The 20,138-nt window shown below is 40.1% G+C and overlaps 1 protein-coding gene across 1 annotated transcript; it reads right to left on the bottom strand.

The window, feature by feature from the left end:
* Positions 1 to 262: 262 nt before the first annotated feature.
* On the bottom strand, positions 263 to 19,911 carry enpp6 (ectonucleotide pyrophosphatase/phosphodiesterase 6). The gene is made up of 8 exons (XM_084718555.1): positions 19,582 to 19,911; positions 9,687 to 9,866; positions 6,802 to 6,913; positions 5,247 to 5,388; positions 4,969 to 5,148; positions 3,395 to 3,532; positions 1,230 to 1,353; positions 263 to 961 (listed from the first exon to the last, which is right to left on the bottom strand). Exons 1-8 carry the CDS (start codon positions 19,835 to 19,837, stop codon positions 750 to 752), a joined length of 1,344 nt encoding a protein of 447 aa, XP_084574681.1. The 5' UTR covers positions 19,838 to 19,911; the 3' UTR covers positions 263 to 749.
* Between the last annotated feature and the right edge of the window lie 227 nt (positions 19,912 to 20,138).

The raw sequence follows: 20,138 nt of genomic DNA, 5'->3' as shown, positions 1-20,138 counted from the left end.
AAATCAAAAGAAGGCAACATCTGCACCTTTTACTGAAGAAAGTCTATCAATTTACTGTTAAAGTGCTCTTCTTTGATATCCAAAACAAACGTCTCAGAACAAAAATGGCAAGAAAAGAGAGAGAAGAGGTTTACATTTAACAGCTTCAAGATAACAAATACCCAGAAATCAGTCCTGTTTTATTGTTTGTGTTGTCTGTACAATATCCTCAAAAGTTTCCTGGGAAGAACTTCTCTTTCTAAGAATTTAGAAATACTTGTTGGTAAAATCAAGAGTTAGATTTTCACTTTTTATTACTTTGTTTCTAGAAGTTGTGTGGTCTAACTTTGACTGAAAAAAACTACAGTCTGAGAACAGCAGGTCAACTGAACATGCAAAAATGTGAAATTTATATATACATACCTTTATATGGAGAGAAATGTCATTAATTGTTAAATAATAGCAAAATGAACAATTTGTGAGATTTTGTTTCCTAGACATTTAAGGTATGTGCCACCTCAGACATCCGCACAGTTTGATCGGACGTGGAGAGCTGAAGAAGGAAGAGAAAAAGTAAGTTTAAGGCTCTTAAGGATCCAGAATGGAAGTCCCTTCTAAACTGTCATGGGATTATTCAGGAGTGAGGTCCTGGCAAACTCTCCAGGCGCTTTAAACCTTCGAGTTCTTGGTCCCTAAGAGTGACAGTTCAATGTTCTAACTGGTTCTAGCGGATCATTTTTAGCTACCGTGACGTGCCGCGGTCAAACGTTTCAGTCCAGCAGTGCCAGCAGTATTCCTAACAGACCCAAACAACAGGTCCAGAAGGTCGTGGGTCTGGATGGAGCGTCAGAGCCGTTCAGGAGGTACTCAACCCGAGACCAGGACCCGTTATTTGGCAGAGGTTCCACTCCCAACGTCCAGCACATCACGTTATAGACGTCCACCGCTCGAATTGGAGCCGCTCGAACGTTTCGCTTGAAGTCTGGATGAAATGAAGTAAATGTAGTTAGATCCACATCTCACATTAAAAAAAAAAAAAACACCCAGGAGATTTCTAGGAACAAACTGTTTCATCTCTTCACTGACTTGGTGCTGTTCACCCTGCTTTAGACACACAGTGGGTAACAGGAGAGGAACATGGCTGCTTAAGTACAGATAGGATTGTGAAGCAGGGTGTTGTTGCTCGACAGATACCAGGATGGTAAAATATGATATAAATATAAATAAATAAATAAATATTTGTTTGTTACCAGGTCCTGACGCCACGAAAAACCCTCTCATGTCGAGGAACTCGTTGTCGTAACCATGCCAGCCATTTTGCCACGCTGAGGGTTCTCCAGTATCATTTCTCCAGTATGGGAGTCCTGCCTTGTTCTGGAGTGAAAACACACACACACACACACACACACACACACACACACACACATACACACACACACCAGATTTTAAGATAGAACAAAGTATGTGGTGAGGTTTCACAGACTTTTGATGGTCGTAATAAAACCAGCTGAACACTCTGAGATTGTTTTGTCAGTTACTCTCCAAAGTAAAGAAAGAAGAATCAAGCTTGAAGGTGTCCTCCTGAGTTTTCTTGCAAACATAAAAAAGTTTACGTTCAGTGTTACCTTTTGTGCATCATTGAGCTCTATATGTTGAATCCATGTAAACATTTTAAGAATATTAAATCCAGCATTGTCCACATCTATGCTTACTTGCTAACAGTCTCCCTCTTCTGTCTTTTTGATGCACCGCTGCATATTTTTGCATGTTACCACCACCTGGAGGTCAGTGGAACACTGTGAAACCATTGGCAGGATTGTGTATCACGTCACCGTCGTGTGTGTGGTCGTAAGTGTGCATGAGATAAAAAAAAAAACAGGGGTCCAGTTATAGGAAAACAGCTCCATTAATGATACCAGAGGTCAAAAAGTCCACAGGAAACATTTAGTTTTAAGTCAACATGGATGAAAAGTCCCTGAGGTTCTGAACTGAAAGTCTGAACATCTATTCTGAGCAAAGTCGATTTGCTGATGACGACCAGAATGGTCTCAGCTGGAAGAAGGAAACCAGAACCCCCTCCTGGTGACGTCAGTCCTGGGAGGAGCAGACAAGAGTGGCGGTTTCCATTTTTAAAACACTCAGCCTCTCCAGGAGAGTTTACTGCAGGATGTTTGAAAGTAAACCCCAAGTCATGTTTTAAGTGAGTATTCGACCTTGTCAGGGCTGCCCTTAGTCTGCGATCCTGCCCCGAACTGTCAAAGACGGGATCTGAATGTGCAGGAAACCTCAGAATTGCTTCTTTGCTTTTTGCAGATGATGTGGTTCTGTTGGACTGATCAGGCTGTGACCTACAGTGCACACTGATCCAGTCTGCAGCGATGTGCTGAGCGGCTGAGCTCAGACCTCAGCACCTCCAAACCTGAGGCTGTGGTTAAGGTTGGAAAGCAGTGACCGAAACAATGGGATCGTGGAAACAAGCCGCTGAAATGAGTTTCCTTCATAGGTTGGCTGGGCTCAGTCTCAGAGACAGGTTGAGGAGTTTGGAGTAGAACTGCTGATCCTTTGTGACGAAAGGAGCCAGCTGAGAATTTCCAGGCATGTCCTACAGGGAGGAGACCCCAGGGGAGAACCAACGCTCACTGGAGGGATCAAATATCTCATCTGGCCTGGAAACACCATGGGATTCCCCAGGAAGAGCTGGAAAGTGTTGCTGAGTGTTGCAGCCTGCTGCTACTGCAACCCGACCTCAGATAGGAGGGAAAAAATTGATGGATTCTTTCTAAATGATCAATAAATAATGCGGACAACTCAACTACAATTAACTTCTACAACTACATGATACTGTCAATGAAACCGTTCAAACAAGTTTGGAGCAGAAAGAAATGATGAAAAGTCTTTAAACACTCTGAACAAATCTGGGACCACTCAAATCTCTGCTTTCACTTCCGTTGCCCTGAGGAAGACAATCAGCAGGTGAACAGAAATCTGCCTCTCTGCCTGCGAGCCACTCCCTCTTCATCAGCTCACTCCTTTCACCTGTGCACGCAGCTGCTTCCAGTAAAGTCTGTATTTAAACCTCTCCTGCTCACTCACTCATTCCCAGACTGTCCTTCGCCGTCCCCGACGCAAGACTCTCCAGCGTTTATTCCCAGACTGATTCCCAGTGCTGACTCTGCCCGTCTCTGACTGACTGTCTCGTCTGAATCCTGGAAGTCACTTCAGCCTTCTGTCCCGGACCACGAACTCTGCCCATATCAGTCCGCCCGTTCCCACGGCTGAGGAACAATCTTTCTCTAATATCACTACTGAATTTAATTCATTTCTACTACCCTTTTTATGGTTTCATTATTGCTCTGACAATACTGATTACAAAACATTCATGTCAGTAAACCACACTGCATTGAAATAGTGTTACCTCAGCAATAAACCAGCCGGGCTCAGCCACCAGCGTCAGCGGGGAAACAAACTTCCCTCCTCTGAAATGGAAACGTTCAGGGATCTCTTGTTTCGCATAGACTCTCATATTGGGAACCTCGGACAATGAATCATACACCTGGACAGACAGAGACAGAGAGCAACAACACATTTAGCTGCACAATGTGTGACATATCACAAATAAACATGTAAATAAACTGTGACAAATATCTTGAGTCTTATATATACATGTGTAAAACACACACAGTTTTCTTTTTCTCTAATTTAATTATTCAGTTGAACTCCGCTACTTATTTTTATTGTGTCAGAACACTTTGGTGAAATCATTCAATAAAACATACTGAACTGAGAAGTAGCTTTACAGCACAGTTTATTTTACTGTACACAGTCTGAGTTTAATAATCTGCCATTATTAAGCTTCAAGTCATGTTGCTCTCCATTTATCCAGGGAACAAACAGATGAGTAGTTTATAGTGAACACAGTCCCACAGTCTGCATGATGTCCCAAGTATGTCATTTCGTCTTTTCTCACATTTTGGTAAGATCATCACCATTATTTCCTCTCTCAGCTGCTTAAACAGCCATACGGTTGTAAAACAGAAAATACTAATTTCCAGAATTAATGACTATGAACCTGGAAGCCCCTCATTTCACATCCTGCAGCGACAAATCCAGAGCAGCAGTTGATATTCTAGCACACGACACAGAAACTGAGATGGAGGGAGGTGGAGTCGGGTAAAGGAAGGTTAGTCAGGTGGGTGTAGGAGGGCAGACTGAAGAATGATGGGAGATCCTGGACTTTTTATTTTATTGTTTGCTTTTTTTCCTGTTTTTTAAAATTATTATTCATTTTATCTGTTCATTTTATTATTAGATGTTCTTGCACTTTGTTTTTATAATGTTTCTTAATATTATTATTTATGCCTGTTACAATATTTAATTCACATTGTACCATTGCAAGACATTATAGTTTCTTTTAAAAGCTCGGGGACGACATGGAAGACGACATTTGGAACAGTGCAGAGCGAGCGACAGTACTTCCTGCACAAAAACTAAGCATAAGACAGTTCAAGTTTTACATCATGCTCACATTTCCAAAGCATAAATCCTATTTCAGATGGTAGTTGTGTCTGGTGTCAGAATAACCCGGCTAGTTTAACCCAAATGTTCTGGTCATGCTCTGATTGGCAGCTTACTGGTCTGTGATCTTTAGGAAAGTAAAGGCCCGCGAAATCCTGGAGGTACTGATATATGTTGTATTTTTGTGTATTATGAAGGAACTTCCCTGTGTTGTATAATGATAATAAATGAAGTTTTGAATTATATCTGTGCTTGACTGTGAAGAAACTTCTTATTCTCATTCTGCTCACTTCACCTTACATCAACTTTATTCCTGTACTTTTCACTTCATTAAAGGATATAAAAGTCTTACAGAAGCCTGGCGATTTTACTTTATCTCAACAATCAATATCTCCATAAAATATTTTAGAATCGTTCCATCTGACTTTTTCTGAATCACAAAGGCAGAGCAGAAAACACAGATTCTGGTCTCACCTCCTGGTACTTGTTGTCTTGGGGCCACAGACTGACCACCGGTCCTCTGTCCATCATCTTGACGATGTCTGACATGTTGATATACTTGTCCAGCTCGATGACCTTCTCCATCCACTGGATCTTCGTCATACCGTGGTCTGAAAACAGCACGATGTTCAGCTGATTCGCCATTTGCATCTCCTGCAAGAAATTCACAACAGAAATGGATGAATAATAAACTGAGAGGAAAATCAGTAGAAGCTGTGACTGTGATGACTAAAGGACTGATAATAACTCACTTTGACTCTGCGGTTCAGCGTCTGCATGGCGACATCCAGTTGCCGCACAGCTGTTCGGACCTGATGAGAGTCTGGACCGAAGTGATGGCCCTCCACATCGATTTTCTCATAATATATCGCTGCCATGCCTGCTTGCCCCGACCTACACACACACATACACACACACACACACACACACACACACACACACACACCTTAAGGTATAATGTGCAACCATTATTGGCGGTATCTAAATATTTACATGATCGTGCTGAATTTATATCACTGTAATTGTCACATATCATTTTAATTTCTAGCTGTGATTTCTGCAGCATTTGATTCTCTCTCTGCTGCTGTTATCACACACGTCTGATGGATTCGCCTCATCAGTCGAGTTGCGATGTTTAATCTGCGATCACGTACAGCCTGCATGTTAGAAAACGACGTCCTAACCAGCCTCCACCCTCACCAGTTTGCATTTAACAGAAGTGTTTTATTTAAGATTTGCCTGCATGTCCACGCCTCCACCAGGTGAAACAGTAACCCTGGACCAAAGTCCTCTCCAGCCTCCACTGTGGTCAGACTTCTCCCACCTACTTACTCCCAGCTGATAAAACGGGTCAAACCATCGGTAAAAACAATTTGTATGGACGGATGAAGCTACAGCAGCTCTACAGGACTGTTTTGAGTTAGATTGGCAGATATTCATTCTGCCCCACAAAGGAAAAAGGCAGTCACTTCATTTTTTGTCAAAGATGAGTTTTTGTGACACTAAGGACATCCTCTGTCATGTGGACAAATGTCTTCTCTCAAATGTGTTTTATTTTAGAGAAAATAGGGGGTTGAAATTACAGAAACTGCAAAAAGCCTCAGAGAAACCAAAGCAAACCACCGTAACTTCAGTCTTCACACTCCAACATATAAAATATTTTTTTTGTGTAGCATTAAGCGACTACAGCTTCACTGTGCAACCCTGTGTTGTAAGAATGACAAATAAATCTGACCCATCACTGTAGCTTCCCGCAAGTTCTACCAATCATTGCAGTCCTCCGTGCAAACATTTATATTTTTTATTTTACTGGTACTCACAATAACACAACACCAGTCACTGTTATTACCAACGCTCTGTGGACATCTAAAAATAAAGCAGATTTTGTTTGTTGTGGTAAAGTTACTCAGAAAACTCAGAAAAGCGTGGCCTCAGGGAGGATCATTTTTCAAGGGTCAGACTGCTAAACTGCTCACAGCGGCCGCAGCCTTCATGGCCTCCGTGAAATTCTTCTCCTGAAATTAACCTTGTTATAAAGCAACTGTGTGGCTTTCTTCATATCAAGGTTAAAGGTTCATTTATCACAGGGTGCAGGACAGGAGCAGTTGAGATTGTCTCTGTTCTGAGAACTGGGTTCTGTAGGAGTAATAATTAACACGCGCGGCTCTAAAAGCACACCTGCTTTATGTTGTTGTTATATGCTGTTATTACTCTGAGGCTCACGTCGGCCGCTCTTTCCCGTGTTGTGGCTACATGATCAGAGGACATCACAGGGTACATGACGGCTGCAGGTCTTTGTGTTGTTACCTCAGGACGTTGAGGGCTTTCTCTATTGAGTCTGTCAGGTTTTTCTCTGATGGGTTGTAGACGTATTCCTCACAGAATGTTGGACGGACACCTAGAATCTCCACCTCACAGCCTGAAGACACACACACACACACACACACACACACACACGTACAATTACTGCATTATTTACAGACAGTTCTTAGGATTAAAACTGCAAACAGGAGCAAACATTCTCACCCAAACTTAAAAGTTTATCATTGAGAGTTTATGCTGAAGCGGTAGACTTGGTGTTTCAATGCAAAATCAGTAGAATGAAATATATCGGCCCATGGATCCGTGCATGAAGTAAAATTCATTTGCACGCTGTATGATAAAAAATGCCAGTTCCTTCAGCTCAAACGTATTTCTTTCTTCAACCAGTAAACACAAAAGCAACTCCAGTGTTCTGTCTCCTTTTTTATCTTAACAAATACAAATGAACATCGTATCTGTTTTAGGAGAACTTATACTGAACACATTTACATTTCAAAAAGGCAAAAGGTGTGAAGAGTGTTGTGATTCATGTGTACATAATGATTCATTATATTCATCAGTTTATTTATTGATTAAGGTTTAGCTACTTCATCTGTTGCTTTGGGTCAACATTATACTATATTCTTAGCCCAGGGCTAAGCCCTTTACTGACTCTGCTGTCATGACAATAAAAATGTTTTAGTCAAAGCTTATAAAACTCTTATTGCCTTGTGTGATAGTGCACATCTACACCAGCTGCTGGCTGCATTGAACTATTCATTTATCATTATTGTTATTATTATTGACTATTAAATGAATCAATATATTTATTATTTTAAAATTATTTTACTGATTTTTAAATCACTATATGGCCTGGCGTCATTTTATCTGTCTGATATGGTGAAGATGGAGATGTTCCTGCCAGATCTCTGAGATCCTCTGACTCAAACCTCCTGATTGTTCTGTAGGTTAGAACTAAAAAAGGCACAGAGAGGCAACATTTGCTAATCACACCCCAAAACTATGCAACAGTCTGCCAGAGAGTCTCAGCGCCTCGAAATCTGTAGCAGCCCGGTGTTGTTCTCAGGTGATTTCATGAAGGTAAACACGGTGACACGAGGATCATATCAGCCGCGTTATCTTCAGGTGCTGTAAGGATTTAAAGAGCTGAAGGAGAATATTACAGATCTCAGCATAAACTGTATCTTGAAAGGCAGCAATAAAGTCAAAGTTCAAGGTAAATCAGCTCATCACCCGAAGTAACACGAGTCAATCCTTAATCAATAAACAAGCTGATAGAAGTTTATACACACATGAATCACAACACTCATTGACATTTTATTCACCGTCAGTTATGAAACAGTGGCATAAATATGACTGTGTGTTATGGATTATCTTCATTTCTTTACTTATTTAGTTTATCTCGCTGCAGCCATCATGTTTCAAAATGCTCAAAACTCTAAGCTTTTACTTTTTTCTATTTATTAATGTACAGGTCTGATGATGGCACAAGCTGGTCACTTTTTTTGTTTTATGAAGGAAAAATTAGGAATACAACATTCATTTGAATTTGTTAAGATAGATAAAAGAACAAAAACATTGCAGCTGCTTTTCAGTTTAGTGGTTTAAGAAAGAAAAATGATTAAACTGAAGTGACAACAACTGCAGATGTTTTACACTTCATACACACTGTTTAATAAGAAGCAGAGAAAAAGGCAAATATGTTGGAGGTCTGCCTTCATCAGAGTGTAATCATTCTTTCACATCATGTTAAACTGTTACAGATACAGAACTCACACATGAACATAACTACCTCAGATTAATCTACAGACGTCTGTTAGAAATCCCTCCTTCCTTCCTGTGTTTGCTGACAGTAACCATCCTCAGTTCACTCTCACCTCTTTATTCTCTCTTTCTGTGGAATATTCAGAGTTTCTGCACATTTTCCAGTACAAAAAAATGACATCTCAGTACAAACAGCTGGATGTTATGTGAATAAATAGTTTAAAGTTGTCACTGTATATTATGTACTGTGTGTGATATTATATTCGTATATTTGATTGACAATTTTCTTGGCCGATTCCGATGTCTGACCTGCCGACTACGACTGTTAGCAAGAACTATAACTGCCTGGATTCACAAACACTTCTGCAACTTTTCTTTTCACGATCATAAAGACAGAGAGAGAAGAAACTATTTACCCACGTAGCCTGTTTATCCATGGCAGAAGCTCAAAAAGCGAAGAAAGAGAACCTCATTAACATAATCTGTGCAGGTAAACATAATCAGGTGGGCAAAACGCTCCGCTGCTGAAATGCTTCTGAACAGGAGGAGAGATTTTAACTGTCAGTGTGTCCATTTAAGGAGAGAAAGCAGAGTAGAAAATACAATAATTTGTTGTGTGGTTTTGGTACAATGGTCACACTGAAGAGGGCAGCGAGGGGACCGGGGTCCATTCTTTTTCCCGGGACCGTGCCGAGGATGTCAAGCATTGCAGACAAAACTGTTTGCATCTGTTGCAGCTGTCCTTCCTGTCCGGGTAAATCTTAGCTCATCTTGCACATGTGGAGGAAGTATGGACAGGATTTAATATTTGTCCCCACTGTTCTTTGGACAGGGTAATCCTGAGGGAACGGTTCCAGATGCCCCTCAGCGAGTCTTAACTGGTTGGGTTTAACTTGAGGATGTGATCATATGTAATTGAATTGTGTGAATAGAAAGGAGTCAATCTGGAGAAAAACCCGAGTAAATAGTTGTCTTGATAAAAATGTGTTCAGTCAGAGGCACAGAAACACTTTCTGTGGAGACAAGGTGCAAAACAAGGCAGGGAAACTTGTCTTAAACATGCAGACAGCTTCATCTGAGCGTTCGAGTTAACAACACGTGCTCACCTGGCCAGTAGTACATGAAAACTTTCTTTCCGAGCTTCTGCAGGGTGACCCATAACGGCTCTGATCCGTCCCACCAAAGCGGCAACCGGCTGTCGGGATTGGTTCCAATCAGAAACTCCTTCCTGGAGGCTTCATCCCACATGTAGTTTCCAGTCATCTGATGAATGTCACAGTGACGGCCTGACAAAAATGACAACAACAAACAACAAAAAAAAGCAAACAAAGTCAGATATATCTCATTCCTCTGAGCTACAGCAACATTCATGTCCGATGTTTCTGAGATTCTGCATCACTGCTTTACTGTGAAACTCCAGCAGAGTTTTGTGGACTGAAATAAACTTAACCCGACCATAAATCAGGATGACGGTGACTAGACGATGACAGGATTTTTATTTTTGGGTGAACTATTCCATTAATACAGAAATGTCCATCTTACTAAATCAAAATCTTTCTCCACCAGTTTATCTTTTTATCTTTATAATTTTATCTTTTATCTTCAACCATCTGATCTGAACAGACGAGGGCAGGCTTTCTAGTCTGCGAGTGAAATGTAAATAATCTGAAATCTGAACTGAGAACATCGGTCAGTCGAGTTTTCTTGTCGTAGAACAGAATAGTTGCAGGCAGATAATCAGATATGTGGCAGTTTTACAGCTTTATATCAGATTATTCTTTCTACATATTAATCCTGACCTCTGATTTGACCTTTGCAGAGCATACCAAAAAATATTGGGTCGTACCAAAGAGAAAGGCAGTAACTTCCATTTTATCTGATCACTTCAGCTTTAAAAAGCAGTATAATGACAAATATGTTAAATTATTTATTTACAACATTTATTATTATATTACAGTACACGTGATGTTCCAAGTAACTTTTAAAATCAAATTATTTCAGTGGTTTCGGGATGTTTCTGAGCATCTTAACTTATATTACTTACTTAAATTTATATCCTAATAAAATAACACTTTAGGATTTAAAATATTAAAGGCAATATGCTGCAACAGAAAAAATATTAAATATCGTCAAACCTTTTCCACTAAAATATGATACTGGCTGATTAATTTTAATGCATTTTCACACCTGGGATCAGAGCCTGTTAATGTTGTTATGTACAGCAGTATAACACACATATTTCACATATTTCTTCATTTTCTTGGTTCCTCTGAGGATTTTTGTAGTTTCTGTGATTTCGACCCCACATTTTCTCCAAAATTAAACACATTTGAGTGACGATATTTGTTCACATGACAAAGGATGTAATGTAACAAAAATTATCATAACTTATTTTTGACAAAAAAAATAACGGTACTGTTTTTTTACTTTGTAAGACAGAATGGTTGTCTCATTCTTGTTTGTCTTCATGCTGCTGGAATAACTGAGATAACTGCCTCCCTTCAGGAGGATCTCATTTAATACCTGAGATAACTGTGGCTTCAAAAACATGAACCGCTCTGTTTTAAAACCATCTGAACCTGGGAACAGACTGACCTTTAATTTAGAAACGGACAAACTCAACCTTGTGTGCTTTTCAGAACAAGCAGATCGACATCGTTGATTTTTAGTAAATTTTGGAGCCTTTATTAGTCTTTAACTACACGTGCAATCTGTTTTTAAAAGACTTACATCTTTAGTTGAAAGCAGCAGGCTCGGAGCTGCGACAGACAAACTCCGATCAGAAAAGTGCTGCGCGACGGAAAACACGTTGTTGATTTTGATTTACAGCAAATTCAGAAAGTCAGAAAGAGAGTCAACACCAAGTAGAACTGGCTGGCAGAGGGACAAGGGGAGGTTTCAAATAACTGGTGCTTGTGTGTGTGTGTGTGTGTGTGTGTGTGTGTGTGTGTGTGTGTGTGTGTGTGTGTGTGTGTGTGTGTGTGTGTGTGTGTGTGTGTGTGTGTTTGTGTCTCCAGCCAGTGAGTCTTTCAACAGGAGAATGTGCTCCATCAAAACACACACATCAGCACATCTTTAGGGGCAGGCTCCAAAGCTCACATCCCGTTGGCCAGGATGGCCTGTTGTTTTTAGGGCTTAGTGAGCTACAACACACAGGCACGAATCACACACACACACACACACACACACGCAGCTGCCGACCACTGAACATCTCAAATTATGTCCATCTCACCAGGTTACCACCCTCAGTCTTAAAGTCACTGAAGTTATACTTTATGTTTTATCCATCAAGACATAGAGATGCACTGATTGTAATTTTCTTGGTTGATTCCGATTTCTGATTTTTAAAGGGTCTGACCTGCCGATTCTGATTTTCAGTCTCAGAGAGCTGCTGTAAGGGACTTGGGACGTGCCGGCAAGATGGCAGAGGAACTTCCAGAGACAAAAGTAGAAAACCTTTAAACTAGACTTAAGATATAAGACCACACTAAGAGTCAAAATGATCCAGCAAGGACTGTAGCAGAGGTGATGACTGATGCTGGACGGGTGAACTGACTGCTGATGATGAGCAGGAGAGGGAGGAGGGACGACTACAGCCACAACACAAACTCACAACACATACAACCACAGACAGACTGGGAGGTCACAGGAGACACGACCGAGGCCTTGACAGTTTCTTGACACTTTGTGGGTTTACTATGAGTTTGGATTCAGTGGATGAACACAGCATAGGTAACGTAATGAATTCTCTCCCACCTGAGACTTGAGAGGCAGCGGGGACAAATATATCACCAATTGCTCCAAACGCCATGTTTGTTTACTCAGACCCCTGGCGGCGTGTGCTGCGTACAACAATACAGTGTCTCTACTGTAATACCTTCATACTGGCCAGACTGACCACACTGTACACTTCAGTTACAACAACTTCCCTTTTCATGGCAAATAATGTGTCATTTATCCGTTCACTGGATAAAGAAACTTAGAACTGAACTTAAAATAAGAAAAAAGAGAAAAAACAAGAAAAGGAATGAAAATATATATTGTGATTCATCAATTACAATCTTACAATCTCATTTATCAGACACTTTTATCCAAAGCGACGAACATCTGATCAGCTGATACAACACAAACAAAGATGTAGTCAGGAGAGAACAACACGACCAGGAGCCATGAAGCAAAGATCAAGTCAGATCTTTTCATCAACTGTTAGCATTTTCAACTAGAAGTTAACTAGAAGGAAAACAGGTGACACATTTTGAAACGTCAAACTTTCTATCACAAAACATAATTTGGTTGATAATTGCACAATAACATCTGATTTAATTTGATGAAGAGGTGAAATAATAATTTTGTACATAAATAAGTAATTTACCACGGCTGTACGGTGCTGGAAAAGTTTGAAAATTAAACCTGAAAATGCTTGAAAAATGCTTCAATTCAACTTTGGAAAAGTTGAACAAACCCTGAAATTGTGATCTTAGTTGACATCTGATTTTCAGACAAAGTCTTGGGGACCCCCTGTGATTTCTGGTGTCCCCCCAGAACAACCTGACTACAGGCTGGGAACCAATGCATTAATGGTCCTTTTTCATACACAGAGCTGGCCAGACTTCAGACTGAAGACGAGCTCAAGGAGGCAGTAAGGCAGTGAATAAACCGTTCATTAAGTCTGTGGGATAAACAGTGTTTCCTTAAATTCTTCACAATAAAAGTCCCCTGTTCTTTAGTTATCTAAATGCTTTTATTATGAAGCAGCACAAACAAGAAATATTTTAATTCCTGCTGTTCATCAGCAGTAACTTAACACGACTCCAGCGAGTATGAAACGGAAAAATAATGCAGATACCTGAAAGTTCAAACAAGTGACAGAGGAGAGAAACTACACTTCAAAACATAAAGATCTCACTGCAGCTGCTGATAAGACTGAGATCCCAGTTCCACTGTGCAACCAAACACCCGAGGTCACTGCCAACCCAGCACACAGACTGACCGACTGTCTGAACTGTAAACACCCAGAGAGTTTTTCTTGTTAGCTGTCCAGATGTCAGCTGTGGTGGAAACAAAGTCTTCCACTCCAAGAGAGGCCTTGAAAATAGATTCAGTCACCACATATTTGTCATGGTTTGTTTTTTTATCGTCCCTCTCTGTTTTATTTTGGTATGTCTTCCCTTGTGTGTCTTTTACTTCCTGTCTATTTGTCTGTTTTCCCGCTCTTTCTGATCACTGATAATTTTCACCTGTTCTCGACTGCCCTCACCTGTGTCTTGTTATCCTCCCCCTCCATACTGTATTTAATCCTGTGTCTTTTCCAGATCCGAATGCAGACTGCGACGACAGAGGATGAGTTCAAAAGTTTAACAAAAATAGAAAAAGCTTACGATGATGGCAAAGGCGAAACAAAGGCAGCCAAAAAAAAAAAAATCCAACAGAATAGACACAAAAATCAAAGTCTGGGAAATGAAATAATCCAAAAAAACCAATGTACCAACTTAATTCTGTTCTCTGTGGCAGCCTGTCAAATGTCTGTCACCCAAAATACAGAAACCATCTAAGGTACGAAAAGAGTTAATCAGACTGAGGAAGACATGTGACCCGCGACCTTTGGATCCCCAGAGAAGGTGACTTACTTACTTACTTACTTACAAAACTGGAGTGTTTTTATCTGGTTAAACTTAAAACACTCAGAAAGGTCAAATTGAGAAAATTGTGAAAAAATATTTTGGTGATGCAAGATATTAAATAACATTTTTTGATTTTTTTTTTTTTTTAATCTATGATCTAGAGAATGTCTGTGTTGATTTTTAATACAGAGTGATGGACTTGAATTGACCACAGGTTGCAGTGAGACAAACTTTTGTCAGAATTCAAAAGATGTGCTGAAGAAATTTCATCTCTGTAGAACCAACAGCTGATTTTTTTTTTTTAAGTCTGGATTGCGAAATATCTCGAATAATTAGATTTGTTGTGATACACTTTAAGCAGTTATTACCAAATTCATGCATCGACTGAGTTGACATATTTAACTCAACACTGAGCAGCAGCAGAAACCTCACAGGGTCAAAACTCATAATACAGCTACTACTTGGAAGAGACATTGTGTGTCAGGAACAGCTAGCATGTAGCACTTTACTTTAAAAAGTTATTTACCTTATTCTATTTAATATTTTCCTGTGGCATCAGTTTGGTGAGCAGGAACAGCTAAACTTCAGGAAGTATTTAATTTACCACTTTTACATGGTGTTTAGAAATGATGCTGCTGAAATAAAACTCAATGATATACATCATTATTGGAAATATGAGTCATGATACAGTCTCTAAAAGTGTATGATTCAACTTTTTCTCATGGTGTAGTGTTACAAAAACAAACCGAAATCTCAAAAAAACCCAAAAAACATATTGAACTGGCATCTATATTATCATCCCAGCCCTGGCTACTGTCCTGTCATCTGTCATCAAAATCTCACAAAGTTCAGCAGCAGAAATCTCTGCACTTTACTTTGTAGACATGGCAACTTGCTCATTTGACAGTGTGGTTGGTTAGAGAAAATATACAGTGAGCAGGTCGTTAGTGTGAAATAAATCCCAACAAGATGATGCAGATCTTGAAAGGAGATTTATTTCAAAATGACGACCTGCTCGTTGTACTTTATCACACTCATTACATGGTTACTTACTAGATATATATATTGGCTAGAATACTTTGTATTTTTAACACCAGTACTTTTACTTGTGATTGAGTAATATTTAAGCAACATTACAGTACTTGTACTTAAGACCACAATAACACACACACACACACACACACACACACACACACACACACACACACACACACACACACACACTACCACACTACAGCATCGCCAGCTGTCACTTAACTTCCAAATATAACAGTCAATGTTGAAAATAAGTTTTGAGTGAGAAGAAAATATCTCTTACTCTACCAGTGACCTCTTTTTGTTTAGTTTAATGTTAGCACCAGTATACTTTATCATTTGAAATATATTGTGACGGGCGGCACGGTGGTGCAGTGGTTAGCACTGCCGCCTCACAGCGAGAAGGTCCTGAGTTCGATCCCAGGGCCTTTCTGTGTGGAGTTTGCATGTTCTCCCCGTGTCTGCGTGGGTTCTCTCCGGGTTCTCCGGCTTCCTCCCACAGTCCAAAGACATGCATGCTAGGTTAATTGGTGACTCTAAATTGCCCGTAGGTGTGAATGTGAGTGTGAGTGGTTGTCTGTGTGTGTCAGCCCTGTGATGAACTGGCGACTTGTCCAGGGTGAACCCCGCCTCTCACCCAATGTCAGCTGGGATAGACTCCAGCAGCCCGCGACCCTTACGGACTAAGCGGTTACAGAAAATGAATGAATGAATATATTGTGACATTTTTGTTAAATGTAATGTAAAGTTCTCTAAAAGAGAGTGTTAAGTCAGACATGTCAACCATAATCCACATAATCACTCTTTACTCAGAGAGCTGCAGACAGTTATTCTCCAGTGTCACCTGTCAAATGTGTAAATACGTACAGTTACTCAGTGGGCACCAACCGGGATTTCAACACTGATATCTAGTTAAAAACTGCTGGATCTGAACATCTAAAAGTGTTTTCACACCTGCCTTGTTTGGTCCGGTTAAAACAGACCTGGGCGTGAAAGCTGCCAATCGAACCCTGATGTGGACCACAGAACCGGACCGAACCGCCTGAAAATGTCTCGGTACGGTTCCAAGTGGACTTTGACGTGGTTTGTTTGTGGTGTGAAAGCAAAAGAACCAAACCCCAGGATTTTATGATACAAGATGTGATTTTAGCACGACTTCAAAAGCTACACCGCTAATTCATCCTTCTGTTGATCATTAAATATGTTCAGGAGGCGATCGTATAATTGATCTGTGGATATGTATATCCTATATTTATATAAAATTAATTCAGTGCACTTCAGTGTGGATATCTTCCCCGATTAACGGGTCAAAAGCTGTTAAAACTGCTGTGCTTGTATCCTCCTCTGTGTGCTTTTGTCAGAACAAAAAGTGTGTGACAGCGATTCCACAGTGATTCAACTGTATGTCACACACATGAAAAAGTCGGGTGAAGCGCAGATGTGCTGTCTCTCTCCCTCGATCTCTCTCTCTCTCTGTCTGAACGAGGGACAACAAAAATCCTGGCGTTTTCATCTCATTCTTTCCTTCTTCTTCTGTAAACTCAGTACATAAAGATAGACAGTCGGGCCTGCAGGTGCAGCCCTGCAGCGCTCTGTCTCTGTGTGGACATGATGCACATGTGAGACACAGCAGGTCAGCGAGGTGCACACAGGTGCTCAGTGACCTGTGAGATACAAGACGCCTCCTTTTCATCCTGTTTCTGTCAGTCTTTCCTCATCACATGCTGCCATTTGCTAAATAATGGTTCTAATTGCTTATTTCTCTCTGAGCTTAAATATACACATCTGAAGCATTAAAGTGCTGCAAAAACTTCTGTCAGTCACAGGAGTTTGATTTCCTCCTGTGGGTCCTGATGATGCAGGATGACACCAAAAGTGTCCAATCAAGGAGTTACCTGTCAGTCTGTAAAACTTCATGTTTCCTCCTCTTGATTTGTTTATAAAAAGGCGACACGAACACGAACGGCACCAGAACTAAAATACAACAATAGTTCTTTTTTGTCTTTTGGTTTGGACTGAAAACTGCAGGTGTGAAAACGCCCTCAGACCTTCTTTTCACTGATAATTTGTTCAGTTGTAGGTTCAAAGAGGGATGACACTGATTAGCTTTAAGGTATTTCTCATATTTCACTGGTTGGTAAAATCTGGTCTACACAAAGACTTTTCAACACATTAACTGTTTCATAATAAAATGTCATTAATATGAACTATGGGCTGTTTGCTGCATACAAGAAGCTTCCTGTTGTCTAACACACATGCACAAACACTTTCACGTGTTTGCTCGACTAATCAGGGATAAATGCACCAGGACAAGCTATAAAAAGTGGCAAAAAGGAATACTTGAACAGGAAAATGTGGCAGATGAGAGGGTTAAATGTAGGATTATCAACTATGTATGAAATTTAAATGTGGTTTCATCATCATATTTCATCAAAGACTTCCACTGACCTTTACATTGTTTGTTTTTTTTTTGCAATTGTGCATGTTATTCAAACATTATTGCCAAAGACAAATGCCAATTTTTTGCACATGCTTTTATTTTATTAAAAAAGGAAAACAGAAGCACTGCAAGTTAAAATGATGAACAAATTTTATACAAACAAAAATGTCACACACATCAGATTTATCATATAATGAAGTTTTTTTCAAGTCTTTTTTTTTGGGGTTGTTTTTAAATACTGTGATAAATGTCGTATTGCAGAGTTTTCGATATTGTTACATCCCTACAGTTTACACACTGCAGAGGATGGACACTGGTGTCAATGTGAACATTTAATCAACATCTTCAAATAGTCGGAGAAAACACTTTTTACTTTTTAACCTTTTCCTTTCATGAGTGACCGTAGTATTTTTCTTTTCCTTTTAACAGAAAAATGCTCACTGTTTGATCTCTATAGAGGAACCGGTTAGTGTGGTGAACCTGTTTTAATTGTTTGAAGGTCATCGGGTCACTTTCTGATGGTTTTAGTTTCTAAAACGTGAGCCGGCTGAGGGCCTGAATGCTGACACTTCTGGTAATTGTATTCTGATGTGGTTCCCCAGTTTACAAGAGTTTAAAAAAACAAACAAACAGCTGTCGATAAATTCTGGTAAGAGTTCTTACTGCGTAAATTAATGTTCCTGACTTTTTTAAGGTAATTTTGTCATTACCCTTTATTATCTTGACGCTTTATTAAAAACATAAACATGTTAAAACTTTATGAATGAAAAATAAAATCATTTAAGCTGAGTTAACAGGTCATCTCATTTTTTCTATTTCCTCTGATCAGAAAAACAATGTATGACATTTTATAAAATAACAAAATAAGTACATTTAGATGGAATTAACAGGCTCCTGTTTCTTCCTCTCTTTGACACCTAATTAAAAAACTACATTGATATTTCTCATTGAAAGTCAGATGTTTGGGTTTTTATTGCGACAAGCCTCAAGTCCTGATTTCTGAGGTCAAAGTTACGTTTTATCCACTTCATCTCCTCACTCAGCAGAGCGTCTTTGTTCCTCTTTATACTTTGTCCTGGTGCAAACACCTTTGGAAAAGTCAAAGTTGCGATTATGACGTGTGCATTAAGCCACAGCAAGAACTGCAATTTCTCTATTTTATATTAAATTAAGAACGTCTCCCTTTATGATGTTCTGGACGTTTGCAGCACAGAACCTTTATAGTTCCTATTTCTGACATTTTATATGAAACAATTAATGCATTGAAATTACGTCTTCGTGTTCACCAAATTTCATCTACCAGGGAAATATGACTTAGGAGAAATACCTTCACATTAATCAATGTCATCCCTCTTTATATTATATCGTATCGTGATATTAGACTAGATATCGTGACAGATTTTGGATATCGTTATATTGTGAAGTGGCATAAGAGCCGTCTTCTCCTGTTTTTCCAATAAAGTGAGGTAATTTTCTGAACTTACCAGACTGTTCTATTACTTGCCTTTAACCAATTAGTCAGTAATTATCAAAAAATCTGATTGGGTTAATATTTTGTCAAAGCACCAACAGTCATCCCTTCAGTATTGCTGCAATATCGAGGTATTTGGTCAAAAAATATTGTGATTTTCTCTCATTTTATCACCTTAGCCACTTCCACCCCTTGGAGTAGACAACATTTAGTCAATCACAACCTACATGATCAGTAATTATCGATATCAACCGATAAGTTCAGACCAAATATCTATATTTATCTATTTTCAACTAGAAATCAGCCTTCAATACATTCTTTTAGGTGCACTGATTGGCCTTGAATTTATTAATTGATCAATTAGTGTTAATGGGTCAGTGTTCCTGCAGGCTCATAGAAAGATAGGTCGATAAACAGATAGATTGATTGATTACCTGTCATTAAGGAGTAATAATTAGGGTATGACAAACTCGGGAAGTCCGGTGTCATGTAGTCCACCTTCACCCCACTGCCCACGAGCTCGCGGAATCCGGGTAGCGCGTGCAGGTCATCGAGGTAGTCATACCGGAATCCATCGATCAGGAACACGAGCAGCGGATTGACCGCGAGACACTGCCGGGCCGCTCCGAGCAGCACGAGCAGCGGCAGGAGGAGGCGCAGGTTGCGCGCGGGTGTCTGTCTCGCAGACATGATGATGTGGCCTCGTGCGGTGCTGTGGTCGCAGACAGATACCAGCAGACAGCTGCGAGGGAATCATATCGGCCCAACATAACAGCGGAGGGCGGGGTTACACTCTGTATGGGGGCATTAATGGCACGCAGCCAGCACTCGCAGACAGCACCCACGTGTGCGTCCTAGACAGTGGGGGACGGTGGGGGTTTGGCACACAATCCTGCAAAAATCACAACACAATCATTTTAATGTCAGAGTGACCAGATCCCAACAAAACAAAGGTTCAGCAAAGAGTATGTGCATGTGGGACAATGTGAAA

This window comes from Lutjanus erythropterus, chromosome 5 (assembly GCF_056507025.1).
Source record: "Lutjanus erythropterus isolate fLutEry1 chromosome 5, fLutEry1.hap2, whole genome shotgun sequence".
NCBI classification, from domain to species: domain Eukaryota; kingdom Metazoa; phylum Chordata; class Actinopteri; order Lutjaniformes; family Lutjanidae; genus Lutjanus; species Lutjanus erythropterus.
This window is presented reverse-complemented; position numbering and strand designations above follow the sequence as displayed.

Bases quoted from the DNA above. Each gene is read 5' to 3' on its own strand.
- enpp6 (XM_084718555.1), bottom strand. From the start codon at position 19,837: ATGTCTGCGAGACAGACACCCGCGCGCAACCTGCGCCTCCTCCTGCCG. The intron at 9,867-19,581 runs GTAATCAATCAA...CATTTTTGTCAG, and splicing joins TTATTACTCCTTAATGACAG to GCCGTCACTGTGACATTCAT. The intron at 6,914-9,686 runs GTGAGCACGTGT...GTGTGTCTTCAG, and splicing joins TTTCATGTACTACTGGCCAG to GCTGTGAGGTGGAGATTCTA.